General features: G+C 39.7%; 2 protein-coding genes across 7 annotated transcripts; one reads left to right on the plus strand and one right to left on the minus strand.

Annotated features, from left to right (window-relative positions):
• The first annotated feature begins 222 nt into the window (after positions 1–222).
• Positions 223–5,235, plus strand: LOC116210917 (general transcription factor IIH subunit 2). 4 transcript variants are annotated; one of them, XM_031545063.1, is made up of 5 exons: positions 223–767; positions 1,805–2,096; positions 2,581–3,042; positions 3,286–3,643; positions 4,711–5,235. In XM_031545063.1, the coding sequence occupies exons 2-5, from the start codon at positions 1,812–1,814 to the stop codon at positions 4,833–4,835; spliced, it is 1,230 nt and encodes a 409-aa protein (XP_031400923.1). In that variant the 5' UTR covers positions 223–767; positions 1,805–1,811; the 3' UTR covers positions 4,836–5,235. The 4 variants fall into 4 exon arrangements, with proteins under 4 accessions (XP_031400923.1, XP_031400921.1, XP_031400920.1 ...); XM_031545061.1 differs by having other exon boundaries at positions 224–767; positions 1,741–2,096; positions 4,722–5,235; XM_031545060.1 differs by having other exon boundaries at positions 224–767; positions 1,759–2,096; positions 4,722–5,235.
• Positions 5,236–5,817: 582 nt separating this feature from the next.
• LOC116210915 (E3 SUMO-protein ligase SIZ1-like) lies at positions 5,818–13,109 on the minus strand. 3 transcript variants are annotated; one of them, XM_031545057.1, is made up of 17 exons: positions 12,940–13,109; positions 12,701–12,795; positions 12,209–12,289; positions 11,624–11,666; positions 11,410–11,482; positions 11,154–11,313; positions 10,569–10,699; positions 10,094–10,162; positions 9,818–9,905; positions 9,596–9,671; positions 9,271–9,344; positions 8,727–8,834; positions 8,152–8,310; positions 7,757–7,861; positions 7,578–7,658; positions 6,339–7,479; positions 5,818–6,221 (listed from the first exon to the last, which is right to left on the minus strand). In XM_031545057.1, the coding sequence occupies exons 2-17, from the start codon at positions 12,722–12,724 to the stop codon at positions 6,082–6,084; spliced, it is 2,553 nt and encodes an 850-aa protein (XP_031400917.1). In that variant the 5' UTR covers positions 12,725–12,795; positions 12,940–13,109; the 3' UTR covers positions 5,818–6,081. The 3 variants fall into 3 exon arrangements, with proteins under 3 accessions (XP_031400917.1, XP_031400916.1, XP_031400915.1); XM_031545056.1 differs by having other exon boundaries at positions 5,818–6,218; positions 11,154–11,316; positions 12,940–13,108; XM_031545055.1 differs by having other exon boundaries at positions 11,154–11,316; positions 12,940–13,108.
• Positions 13,110–14,008: the final 899 nt, after the last annotated feature.

Below are 14,008 nucleotides of genomic sequence, written 5' to 3' on the forward strand. Positions count from 1 at the left end.
ACGATTTTAGTATAAATTTTTTATTTAATTAATTAAATCACAAATTATCGATTTGATAAGGATGTTAGCACACCGTCAATATCTTTTTTAATTTTAGTCGGAATTGTTGACGTGTACATTTAAGTGTTATGTGACTCATGGTCATTGGTTGGGTGAGTCCTGCATTTAAAAATATATATATATATATTCAGAAATTTTTTAAAACAATAACAAAAAAGAAGAAAAAAAGGTCGTAAGGCCTCAAGAGAGGAGGGGAGGTGGCCGGCAGTGGGGGCCTTGTTGGCCTCCACCCATCGGAATCAAAAACCCTCAACTTAGGAGGTTTTTTTAATCCAACCAATGGGCGACTCAACGCCAGCCTCCACCCCTCCAACGGGGGTCACTGGCTACCTGCGACCCCAATTGGAGGGGGGTTGTGTGGTTTGTTAGGGGCTGGCGTCGAGGCCTCCACCTGTCAGAATCGAAAAACTCCGGTGATATCACGGCCGATCAGGGACCAGATAGAAAATATCCTCAGTAGAAATTAGAAGTGAACGGCTACGCAGAGTAACCAAACAAGCCATTCCCTTCTCAGTTCTTGCTCACTCGCACTCTCTCTCCCCGCACACGGCAGCGTCCGTCTGTTTGGCGCGCGCTCGCTCTCTCTCTCTCTCTCCCCCTCCCTCTTCCTCCCATCGCTCGCGCGTTGGCTTTCTCCATCGGTGCATTCCTTTCAACCTCATCCTCAGAACCGAGCTCTCCCGTCGTCCATCTCCTTTCCTGTCACTGTAAGTCTCAAGCCCTCATCTTAAGCCCTAATCATGCCAATGCAATTCCATATGCTCGATCCGTTTGCCGCAAGGTTCATGTTTACAATCACGTGTAATGATTGTTTGAATGATCTCTCGTGTTTGTGGATCCTGTTAGCTGAATTGATTTTCTCATTGTTCTTTTTCTGATTGATTGTCTGTGGCACCTGTTGCCGTATACATGTTGGTAAGTGGCAGCTCCTGACTCCTGTGTTGACAATTTCAATCAATTTCCGATGGTATCTATGATCTGTTTGTGCATTTTCCGATTGATTCATGTTGAGCAGTTCGGAAGATTGTGCGTCTTCTGCTTGAGCTATGCAGGTTCAATGTAGGATGCACAAATGATTTTGGTGTTGGTACTGAAATTAGGGTTGTTTATTTTCATATTTGTGCTGAAATCTTGTGCCGCCTTATCCTAGCATTGTTGGACTTTGTAGTGAGATATACATATGTAGGAAAATAATAGAACATGAGAAAGCTCGAAAGTACTTAATAGCTGTGACTTTGACCTTTTTATTGAGCTGCCATGATGAAATTTGGTACTTATAAAGTACATGTAGAGTTTATGCAATTTATTCTGTCCGAATGATGTCCAATTAAACTGATAGTGTCCAATCATGGGGAATTAAGAGGGGACAAGAAATAAGCTTGTTGTTGCCAAGACAAGCAATAATTGATTAGGCTTAAGAGATTGACAATCTGTCAGTTATATGAAGTGTAATAGAAATAAAATATGCCTTAAACAATTTATGATCTCCTTACTGATTAGAGCAAGATCCATATTCCCTCCTGATGTTAACCAAAACGCTGTCCAACCAATGTAACAAAAGAATGACAGAACTAATAGTATCTCATTTTGGCTGGAACGCAATCAGAGATTCGGATAATCTCCTTACTCTCACTTCCAGCTTTTACCTGCAAATAGCTTCCCTTGATTGATAGTTTTCAGTCTAAAAATTTGGGTCAGGTGAGACACAGGTCTGTGTCTGAAAACTGCTGCATAAATGCTGTAGGGATAGCATGAACAACGGTGATGGAAAGCGTCTGAATGGGGAAGCCGAGGAAGAGGATGAAGACGATTTGGACGGGGAAGGCCGTGAGGCTTGGGAGCGAACCTATACTGATGAGAGATCGTGGGAATCTCTTCAAGAGGATGAGTCTGGGTTACTCTGCCCAGTTGATGACAAGATCCTCCACCATGCACAGTATCGCAGAAGACTTCGCTCTCTGTCTTCCACTACAACTGCTTCTCGAATCCAAAAGGGTCTCATTCGGTATCTTTACATCGTTATTGATCTTTCCAAGGTAAAAAAAAAAAGAGTGTTGATTCTGCTATTTGTCTAAATCTGTCCTTTTCTATTTCCTTTAATATTTGCTGTCTTACGTAAATTTGTTATTTTCTTGATTGCATCAATTCAATTATGCATAATGTTGAGATGAAATCTCTGATTAGTCTTGTTTCTTGGCAAATATCTGCACTTGCTTTAACTTCTCTTTCTTGTTAGAAACATTTTTATCTTCCAGAACAGGATGGGACAGTATGTTGAGTTAATGAATTTGCTGAGATCTGTAAGTTGGATTTCTCAATGCTATGCACTGAGAAGATGAACATTTCTTTTTCCAGATTTGAAACTTCTTACATGGAAATTTCTGAAGTTCTGTTCATATTGAGACTGCTTCACTTGGTTTTGCAACCTAAATTTGGTTAAACATTATGTAGTAATTGTACATCATGCTATGACCATGGTAGTTCCACATATCCTCACAATGCTGTAGCTAAACTGTACAGGCTGCAGCAGAGATGGACTTCAAACCAAGTCGAATGGCTGTAGTTGCAAAACATGTCGAGGCCTTTGTCAGGGAGTTCTTTGATCAGAATCCTCTCAGTCAAATCAGTCTAGTAACCATTAAAGATGGAGTTGCTCATTGTTTGACAGATCTTGGTGGAAGTCCTGAATCCCATGTAAAAGCCTTGATGGGTAAGTTGGAGTCCTCTGGTGATTCCTCATTGCAGAATGCCTTAGACCTTGTTCATGGCTATCTTACTCAAATTCCATCATATGGTCACCGGGAAGTATTAATTTTATACTCGGCTCTTAGTACCTGCGATCCTGGAGACATAATGCACACCATCCAGAAATGCAAGAACGCAAAAATAAGGTGTTCTGTCATCGGTCTGTCTGCTGAAATTTTTATATGCAAACACATCTGCCAAGAAACTGGAGGCCTGTACTCTATTGCATTGGATGAGGTAAGCTAAACATTAGTTCCTGTTCTCCGTTGTCTTGGTAGTTTTTGTTCTCCTTTTGATTAATAACAGTATATAATATATAGTTTCTGCAAATAGAATGGAACTGGTAGGAGAAGGTTACCTGATTTCAGCAGATATCTTAATAGGCCATAGATTTTACATTGAATAATTCAAGGCTCTTCAAGGTTAGTATGCCACTTCTATTTCTCTACAGATGAAGACTAACCTATTATAATATGGCAGTCCCACTTCAAAGAGTTAATATTGGAGCATGCACCCCCTCCGCCAGCTATAGCTGAATTTGCAATTGCTAGTTTAATCAAGATGGGCTTCCCTCAAAGAGCAGCAGAAAATGTTATCTCAATATGCGTATGCCATAAAGAGGCCAAGGGTGGAGGATACACTTGTCCAAGATGCAAGGCGAGAGTGTGTGAGCTCCCTGCTGAATGTCGTATTTGTGGACTTACCCTTGTTTCTTCTCCCCATTTGGCAAGATCATACCATCACTTATTTCCAATCATGCCATTTGAAGATGTGGCTCCCACACAACACAAACTACCCAAGACTTGTTTTGGTTGCCAGCAGAGTCTTCTGAGTTCAGGTAAGTAGTCATTTATAATTTTGGTCAATGCATCTAGCTTCTAGTTTGCTGTAGAAAGAGACCTCTCTTAATGCAGTTCACTATGAATAAGTTAATATATTAAGGTGTGCAGACATTAATTTAATTCCCCTAATGAAATCATTATCTTCGTCTGTTTTATCTTGCGGAGCTAGTTCCAACATAGATGCATGCGCTGTGTAATAAGCTTTCTTCTCTCTAAGTTCCATGACTGCACTAGTTCTGAATTGTGCTTATCCATAACATTGGGCAATGCCTAGCTTAGGTGCCTTCATTAACAAGCATGTGCATGTGCCCATCATGCCATAGAAGTTTAATAGATTCTACTGTTTGCAAGTCTCGGATTGAAGTATATCTTATACACGTTGCATCATGTTCTTCCATCTGTATTTTGCAATTATTGTTGGCCTTTCTTTAGCCTAGCTTTTCATTTTCTACTTAATATCAATGTATAATGGAAGGACTTCTCTTTTTAATCCAGACTAGAGTTCGTACCTCTGCTCGTGCAGTGATATTAGACGTAGTTCTCAAAGTCTTATTAAAATAGTATGTGTGTTGATGCGAAATTAACAAATAAAAATACCTATAAAAGTCACAGCTAAAAGGTAATTAAGTAATCAAGACAAAAATAATTGAAAAAATGAAAACAAAAGGGTTAAGATTTTGTATATATAATGTATCAGTGATCTAAACAGTTGCATTGCGGAGGGAAAAAACATAAAACGTTAAAGGAGGGTGGTTAAAGGGTCTGTGAGAGAGAAGTGGGAGTGAAAATAGGAGATGAGAGAAGCAATAGTTATTTTTGGTATTTTTGACCATTACACCTTTAATTTATCGGCTAGCATTATTTGAGTTATAGACAACATGGGCATGGGTAACAGAGTTATATACAACATGATGCTGCTGCTTCATTTTCTTCATTGTTCATGTTATAAAAGATAATAGAGGAAACATCCTCGGAGTCTTATCTCTTTGATCACAAGCAAATTGGTCATATTATCCCATCTGTGTCAATGATCAGCTTGGTTTAATTGTCACGTGACTGCTAGTTCTGATGCAGGAAGTAGAACTACCCTCTCTGTTACCTGCCCTAAATGCCGACGATGCTTCTGCTTTGATTGCGATATTTATATTCATGAAAGCCTGCATAACTGCCCAGGCTGTGAGAGCTTAAGGCATTCTAAATCTGTCAACACTGCCGAAGCGTGATGGCTCATGTTGGATATAGAAATGTTCCAAAGTGCAGAAAGGAAGGCCGCCCTCTTAACTGCTTTTTTGAGCATCTTAGGTTTCATTCACAATATGAGCTCAAGCATCAGGGAAGTCGAATGGCCGAATTTCAGCCATTGAAGAGAATGTGCAAGATTGTGGTGGTTCGGATATTGATATTCTCCTTTTCCTGGTGGTGATGGAAATCAAAAGCTTTTGACAGCTTGTGTCTGTTTTGCTAGACTCGTTATTGGGTCTCTCATTCTCGATAAATCATGTATTTTTTATTATGTTGGAAGTGATTCCCCACCTGACTGCTGATTAGAGCCGTGGCATTAGTTGCATTTTCCTTTTTAGATCAGTTATGGATCTGCTATATTAGTTCATGCATCATTACCCTTAAAAAGAGGTATATAATTAGAAGGGCGATTGGAACTGGTCAGGATCAAACATAAGGTCCAATGGGCAAACTCAAACAAAAGAGCGGATTGCTGAATATGAGGCTTAACTGTGCCTAGTCCGGTCCAACCTAGAGGCCCACTTAAACCACCGGCCTTCAGAGAACAGTCCGGTCAAATTTTTAGGCCCACTAACACTGTGGGCCCAGTGAGTCAAGCAACCTGCGCCCGTGAGTAAAGGGCCAAACTAAAATTAACTTGTGAGGCCCAGCTAACAATGTACTTGGGCTACAGTAAGCCCAATGGTCTATTGCCTTGCGATGTAAGGCCCAATCAGCCTCAGCTTGGACTAAGGCTCAATTGTGACTTTGTACCACGCTGAAAAACAATAGGGTTGGTGTTTTTCTGTTTTGTTGGGGGGTGGTGGGGGGCGGGCGCGGCAGAGAGAGGAAATAAACACAAACTGTACTGGGTAGAGATGTCGGTCGACCCGTTCAAAATGTTCCCCTTAGTAATTTTTAAAATCTTCTATTGAATCACCGCTCCATATTGACGGGGTAGATGCACCCAAAATTTGCCCTGCATCTATTGCTTGCGGGTAAAGGTAATTTGCCCCGATTATATGTATTTTTATAATTAACATTATATATCAAAATCCAATTTTACGAGTTGGAGCCAAACTCATGTGCTAACCTACTTACCCCGCTAACCTATCGCCACCAAAATCACCTAATTTCTGCTAGGAGGATCTGCAACTTCAAAACCGTCAAAAGAAAGAAGAATTAACCCAATGGAGATTGAATTGTCGATGGTCTAATGAGGACCTGAGTCGGGTGTACACCGCGGCCTTACAGAACGTTTTTGCCGTGGAAATGAGAAGGGGCTGCCTGGTGTCTCCCTCACTGCCTTCTCCAATCTCCGGTTGTCCTCAATACCAGGAAGCTGAGAGCCTGCTGTTGCCATAAACAAATGAAAATAAATTATTCACAAAGACAAGAACCAACTTTGCAACATCCCAAAGTCATTATTATAGTACCTACAGCACACAACACTGAGTAAGAATTGCTTACTGGTAGTGTCTTCTTTGGACGCAAGTTGCTGCGTCGTGCCTCCTCCATTCGCAGGGGCACACTCCCCAAGCCGTAGAGAAATCCAGTCCCCTGAACGCATCCCATCAGATGTTTCCCTTTGCTCCCCCATATCAAGTTCGGTTGATGGTCCTGAAGGTCTTATGGGAACAAAAAGCTGGAGGGACGGGTCGTCCCTCCCATTTGCCAAGGGATTGTGAACCAACCCATAATTCATGTCATCATCCAAATGACCGACTGAAGCTGCCTGTGGAACAAGGGTAGCTGCTTCCACAACAGCTTGTGATTCTGGAGTGTAGCCATTTGTTGTGGATGGAGGAAAGTCGTCAGCACAATCATGTTGCAGCTCAAATAGGCTATTGGAGACGTCATTCTCTGAACAGAACAATTGAAAACCAGTGCCATCTTGAGACCCTGAAGGAAGTGACCAAGTAGGCACTCCCCCAAATTCATCAATATCATTATTGGGCAGATCATAACCAGAGCCTGTGCTAGTCCCAAAAGCACGATCTTCATAGGAATCCGCAATTGCAGGATGAGGCACAGTAAAACTAATCTCACCAGGCTCAGTTCGATTGACTGTGTGGCCGGGGACAGAAGATACCAAGATATCATTGTCTTCGTCAGAATCGCTTAAAACTATTACTTCCGAGCCTGCCGAAGGATTTTGCTCCAGATGCCCATAAGCCGACACCATATTAGAAGGCATAGAATCAAGCTCGATCCCATTAATGGTGGAGAAATTAAAATTCCTACCGCCATCCTGATCGACACAATGCCCTTCACCATCCCAACTATTTCCCGAGATACTACTACTACTCATGGCAATAATTTTAGGCTCAACATCTCCAAAAATTTCTCGTAACCCATTACCAGAAGACTTATTCATGTCATCAGCTTTCATAACTCCTGAAAATCCAGTATTATTCACCCATTTGATCTCATTCATTGCTCCTGCCTCTGGCTCATCTTCATGAGTAGTCTTGCAGAGAGTACCATCAGGGAAGTGCCAATTACAAAGACTGCCTAAACTGTTCCTCTCGCTCTCATTTTTAGCCTTCACACGCCAAGAACCATCAGACTTCACCTCAATATCGGTGACATCTTCCCCGCAAGTTTTCATCTATATATCAGCAAAAAAACCAGCAAATTGTCGGTAGAATTCCACTGACTTTTGTTATCAGTGCTGTTGCTTTCCAAGAAAGTGTGGAGAAGTCTTACCATTGATGCCACGCGATTGAAGTACGGGTCAACAATCAGATTCTCCAACGAGTAATTCTGCATACATATAGGACACTGCCACTACAGCCACGGCCACAGCCACAGCCACAAATAATGGTTTGCTTAGATACATGTTAACTCGCATTGGGCGTGAGCAGGAAGTTGTATTTTTTGCTTACCTTTCTAGATCGCTGGTTCATTTGCACAAACACATCAAGGTCAAAACATCCCATATGAGCACAAGGTTTAAATCTTCCAGCAACCTGAATTCTTGAACCACTCATCTGCAAGTTTGTTCAAACAAACAAATAAATCCCACAGCCTATATAGCTGCAATCTTCAGAACCAGGGTGCGAAATCTTATGGAAGTCCTAAGCTATAAAAGATGTGAATTAAAAAAAATAATGGAAAAGAGTCCTTTTCTACCAACTTGAAATGCATAACAAGATTCAACGAGTGCAGGACTAACCAGAAGGAACCATGTAGTGACTTAAATATCAAGATAAAGGCTTCAAAAAAACTATAACTTTAGGCATGATAAATTAGAGAACTGATTTAAGGTTAAATAACTCACAGGACATCGCAGATTGACACCAAAAGAATCCGCAACAACTTCCAAATCACTGTCACTATCAGCTCCTGCGGTAGCTCCTCCACCGATGCAACGACAGACCCGAGCAAGAGCATCCTCAAATCGTTCACCCTTAGATTCCTCAGGAATCAAATTGAAGATCTTCATAAAGAGAGAAACAATTAGCACTTGGTTGAACAGATTTATAGATCCAAGTTCTCATTAACTAGCACATAGGTATATTAAGGTGTCTTAACTCTTAAGCAGCCACTCAAACAAGTAAAGCTTAACTATACGCCAGCCAACTAAGTGCTAAGAGAAAAAGTAAGATTGTAAGATTCTCTTTACCTTCATCTAGTAGATAAATATCTATTTGTACTAAACAATAATTACATGTCACCCAAAGTAACTCGAACTAGATGAGACACAGTAGCTAATATTCATTGCCTTGGTCCTTGTGCTAGTGTCAATGTAAATTCCTAGCTAAGCCAGGACAAAAAAGCTATCCACCTAGTAAAGGTCAGCCAATAGTAAGAAAAAAAATTGAGAGAAATTTAAAAGAGAAACATTAGAATTACCTGTTGAACAGTTCGCCGTTTCACGATTCTCACCCCAAAACAGAAGATTCTAGCATCACATCCAGTCAAGCTAATCTTGTTAGTTCCATCTTTGGTACATGGTGTAATCTGACAACGAGATGTGGAGACTTAGAAACGGAACAAAATTTAGAGGTGAAATAACATGACCAGACAATTTAAAAAAGGAATAACATGACTGGACAAACAAATTGCATTTTTAAAAAGAGCAATGCAACTATTTTCAGCCTGTATCTGCCTCTTCTTCACTTCCCTTTCCCACTGTTCAGCATTTCCTGATAAAAGCAGGTTTTTTGTCTTCTTTTATGATCTAATCAGCTGGAGTCAGACGCACCTAAAGGATTTTACAATTACTCTTGAACCAACAAACTTATTTTGGATACAATATTCTTCTGCTACTATCTGTTTATTTGATTTAAATTTTCATGTAAAATTTTAATTGTGTGACCTAAGACAACCTATGCACAACTGTAAGCCAAAATGCAGGCCAAGTGGAGATTACACAATCATAATCTTTAAAACTCACAATTGGGCCATCATCCCGACCATTAGACCCCAACAGCTGCGAACCAGGCCTATTGATTGCACGAACAGGTATACCTGTGATTCATATCCAACAAAGAAGATGCATTCTAGGAAATTTAGAAGTCCAAACCCGACACAATGTATATGACATCTCAGAAGAAAATCAATAAGAGATGTGATAGAAATCCCACGACTTATACCCAAAAGGAGAAAAGGCTAACACAAAGATAATTCAAGAGATGCTATCAATGGGAAAGCTCCTGGGCAATTAAAATCGAAGGAACGGCAGTCAAAAACATTTATAGGGATGGACTAGATCAGTATACCATTGACCTGAAGATCTGCATACTGTGGCCACTGCATCCTAAAAAGAACCTTGTCATTCAGAAGCATACACCAAGCCTGAATTGACAGTAGGCACAAAGCATCAGGATATTCATCACAGAGATAGCCACCCACCAACTGGTCAAACACCTAGGGTGGGTATAGGAAATGGGTGGGAAGGCACCAGTCAGTTGGAGATCTGTAATACACTAGAACGTCTTTACCTGAACATCATACTCTTGTTTCATCAGCAACTCTCTGTCAGCCCTAGTCAATTGGAATGCTTTCTCCACACTCTGCACAGGATTGGTGCTGGAGACAGTGCAATGTGTAAGAAAAAGTATTTAATATCCTTCATGAGAAATATAAAATATAATCATAATCGACTCCAAAAGGACTGATAATTATTGCAAAGACCGCTACATTGGTATCTTGTTAAGTTCAAATAAAACTCTCATCCTTCAACAAATTATGGTCCACAGACATAGTATTGCACTCACCCATCAGTTGGAATATTGATCGTGATCATCTTCACCGGATATAAAGGATGAGAATTTGATACCAAAAAGCTGCACAAGATAATATAGTTTAAATTTGAACTTCTAGAGATTGCCACAATAATTAAATAAAATATAAATATTGCAAAGAAATTATGGCATATCATCATGTTCCCCATAGCAAGCATCACGCTGATGGAAGTGGAAATTGAGCAATCACTAGTAAGGCGCGGTTAACTCTTCTTCCTAAAGATCATTCTTAAATCAATAGGTCATGGGTTCATGCATCTAAGACATACTCGATTTACTTTAAAAAATCTCAAGATAATCATCTATAGATGCTGTTTTCTCAAGTACTTGCCTTATCAAAACAAATAATCAAAAAAAAATCAGGAGAAACAAGTCAATTATCTGACGACAAATTACAGATTATTCTTAAAATAAGAACACAAGAAATTGAACCACTAATAAGACATACGGGTCAGCCCGACTAAGACGGCACAATTCGCAATAGAAGACATCAGGAACAGGCAGATTCCCTTCAATGGCTTCTTGAGGGATTATGACACAACCTATATGTTGCCAAACTACACATTTGCGATCTTCACACTGCAAGCATGAAGGAAAGATGAGCGTGACTATAATAATGGCAGCAAAAATGCCAGTGAGCCAGATCATATTAAAAAAATGTCTAAACAGAAGAGGAAGCGTGATAAGTTACTCTGACAATACTATGCTTAAAAGCAATGAAAAACCAAAACAGTTAGACAAATGAGACTAGGCAATTTTGAGTTGGTTAAAAAACAAACAGCCTTCAAAAGCCTTACATTCTCCCTAAAGCATTGGAAAATTTTGAAATCTTATGCATACCAGAAGTGGCAATAGAAGTCAAATACATTGATTTGTCTATGATGGTCCAAGAATCGTAGGACCAAAATAAGCATGAACACCAGTGATATTGAGTCACTGAACAGTCTCCAATTAAGATATTACAGGAGCTACTCATATACAGTTTAGTAGGAGAAACTATACGAATCCATAACGCAATGAGATTAAAGCATACCTTGATCATTGAATCTGTCTGCAGAGAACTTCCACAGGGGCAACGGACCTTTATATCAGTAGCACAGAAGGGGTCATCAAATTCCCTAGTAATATCCAAATTACTGCAATCAGGGGAGTCCTGTACTTTTGATGCTAAATCTGTAGCCCCTGAGAAAGATCTTCTGCAATTAAAAAGATGTGTACACAGATGAGCAATAGAGAACATGATCATGTATGGCATGCTTGTGAAATAGAATGACATGGACAAGACAAACCTGTAAATATCATCTATTAGTTTTGCCACCTCTTCCTTTCCAACAACATTTTGCTTTGGTGGCACCTTCCGCACTGTAAAACGTATAAGTAAAAGGCTAACATGCATTCAACAAAGTATGGAAGGTTCTTAGTCATATAACATGCCATGAAACAAAATGGATAATATACAGCATATCATGAATAACAAAAAATGCAGAGAAAGCAGTAACTTGCCTTGTTCGTCAGAGAGCATGGATAATATACGATGCATAAGATCCTGCACAAGCCAATAAAAAGTCTAATCAAGCAGATGATCCGCTTTGAATACAACTACTGAAAACCATAAGAATTTCAAAGTAAACAAAATAAGAATTGACATCAGGAAACGCTCTCTGCTCTTCTCAAGAATCTGCCTTAGCCTCCCGTGTGTTAATTGGAAACCACAGCCCAGGTAGCATGAAAATATTGATAACAGAAATTAAATCTCAAAGTATCTAGTTTACCAAAACTGAACAAGGCAAAACTGTACCATAGCCTAGTTCAGAACCAAGGTTGCATAGGAAAACTTGAATTTTTTTTTTTTTAAAGGACCATAAAGGGAAAAGGCTACACAATTTATTTTTTTATGGGGATGGGGAGGGGGCGGAAGAGTCAGCTTTTGCATTCGATCACTGGAATTGAAAAACAAATGTAGAGCTACCAAATTGAGACTAATAGCACGCATCCTAAAAATAAGAACAAATGTTCAGTTCATGATGTTTTATTGAATTACGAAAGCACAAGTAACTATATAACTGGAAATATTCTATGGGAGCTGACCTGCTTCTTTCCCTGCTTTGGAAGGCCTATCTGAGTCAGAACATCCTTGAGCTCTTTTATCCGAAAATAGGACAGTTTTTCCTTCCCAAAAAAAGAAATGCCGATCATCACAAACTTGTTCCGGAGAAAATAAACGACAATCCTTGAACTTCTATCAATTGCTAAGTCGAGCATCATTTCGGAAGAGCTAAGCAGGTGCCTGAAAGATAAAACTGCATCCTGAATCTCTAGTCAGTAACTCAATATTTCCATAGTTCCAACTGCATCAAATGGAAGAGCAATTGAACCTCACAAGCTCCTTCTTGAGACCTACTCCCCGCATTAATGCCTGAGTAAAGCTAAACCCAATCCGAAACCAAAGAGCAGAAATAGAGACGAATCTATGCGGCTAGTTGCAAACATTTGGTGAATATGTAATGAGAACCACAGATAGAAACTTTTCACTACCGTCTAGAGCACGAAATAGTCAATGCGGAGCAGAGAGGAGAGTACCTCGCAGCTAGCCACCAAATCCATCTCCTCGTACGGCGGAGAATGGCGAGAGCGAGTTCCGTACTTGAAGCTCAAAATCAATCCACCAAATGGAACTAGACGCAATCGACACAAAAGAACCAACGGTTCCAATCAAAACGATCGCACTTCACAGAATGAGTTTTGATCGCACTTCACAGAATGAGAATCGCAACAAGTATCGCCATGCAATCAGGCTTCAGTCGCTCAAGCTGACTCACCGACTGCCTATCGAGCTTCCTGAGAGTTCGGCTTCACCGTTGAGCAGAAGGTATGAGCAAGACGAAGACGATCGGACGTCGGAAGTCCGGAGGTCTTTGGGTTTCGCCGCACCTCCTCCCTTCTCCTTCGAGCGAGAGAGGGAGCAACAAACAGAGCATTAGAGTATCGGCTCTCCATCGTATACCGTGATGGACGTGTCGGGGAGTTATGCAATCTCGTTTAATGATGTGGGACAAGTCCGGGTTTAACTTCGGCGCGCTCGCGTGCTGGATGCCTCTTCTTTTCCCTCCAATAGGAAATGGGGTAGATTTTGTGCGGCTCAGATCATGACACATCATCAATAATGATTTATTCTTCTTAATTTATTCAATTGACTAACCATATCCATCTATACTATCGTAAAGTCACAAGCGAAATTTCTTTTCGCTTTCGCCTTCATCTTTACGATCGTTATATATACATATTTTGATTTATAAGAGCAACTATTAATCAAGAATTATGATCATAAATGTATGCAACAACAGAACTATTTATTGTCTTTCTTTTTCTCTCGTTCTCCCTCCTCAAATCTAACGTGTTACCTTTTATTAAAAATAAATAATAATATTAAATCTTTTAACATTTATTACAATACTTATTTTTATTATGAAAGAATTACGAGAATTCAATTATGAATAGAAGAAAATAAAATAAAGGGATTTACGACAACCAATTAACGAGGTTTAGTGAATTTTGTGTGTAGTGCAGACATATATCTAGTAGTTACTTTATTGCCGATTGGTCAATAATTGTTCCATTGGCTCTAACGAAAGTTACACGCTTGGAAATAAGAGGCATTCAAACATATCTACATACATAGAGACTACGTTGACTGAGAATTGTAGGGGCCGTTTGAATTCAGAGTTGAAATTACTTTGATTTTGATTTTGATTGTGGAAAATGACAAATGAGATGTGATTATAAATTTGACTTGGAAAATGTGAATTTTTGTTGTGTAGTGTATTGAATTAAAGTTAAAGTTAAAATCAAATTTCTTTGAATCCAAAGAAATTACTTTTTCATATTTTT

The sequence above is a fragment of the Punica granatum genome, chromosome 6, assembly GCF_007655135.1.
Source record: "Punica granatum isolate Tunisia-2019 chromosome 6, ASM765513v2, whole genome shotgun sequence".
Taxonomy (NCBI): Eukaryota; Viridiplantae; Streptophyta; class Magnoliopsida; order Myrtales; family Lythraceae; genus Punica; species Punica granatum.

What these genes read in the sequence shown, in the direction of transcription:
- LOC116210917 (XM_031545061.1), top strand. Translation starts at nt 1,812, where the DNA reads ATGAACAACGGTGATGGAAAGCGTCTGAATGGGGAAGCCGAGGAAGAG. An exon ending in ACTCTATTGCATTGGATGAG is followed by an intron (nt 3,043 to 3,285) that starts GTAAGCTAAACA and finishes ATAATATGGCAG; the next exon opens with TCCCACTTCAAAGAGTTAAT. An exon ending in GCAGAGTCTTCTGAGTTCAG is followed by an intron (nt 3,644 to 4,721) that starts GTAAGTAGTCAT and finishes GTTCTGATGCAG; the next exon opens with GAAGTAGAACTACCCTCTCT.
- LOC116210915 (XM_031545055.1), bottom strand. Translation starts at nt 12,724, where the DNA reads ATGGATTTGGTGGCTAGCTGCGAG. An exon ending in ATCAATATTCCAACTGATGG is followed by an intron (nt 9,906 to 10,093) that starts GTGAGTGCAATA and finishes CACTGTCTCCAG; the next exon opens with CACCAATCCTGTGCAGAGTG. An exon ending in TGAACCAGCGATCTAGAAAG is followed by an intron (nt 7,659 to 7,756) that starts GTAAGCAAAAAA and finishes CCGTGGCTGTAG; the next exon opens with TGGCAGTGTCCTATATGTAT.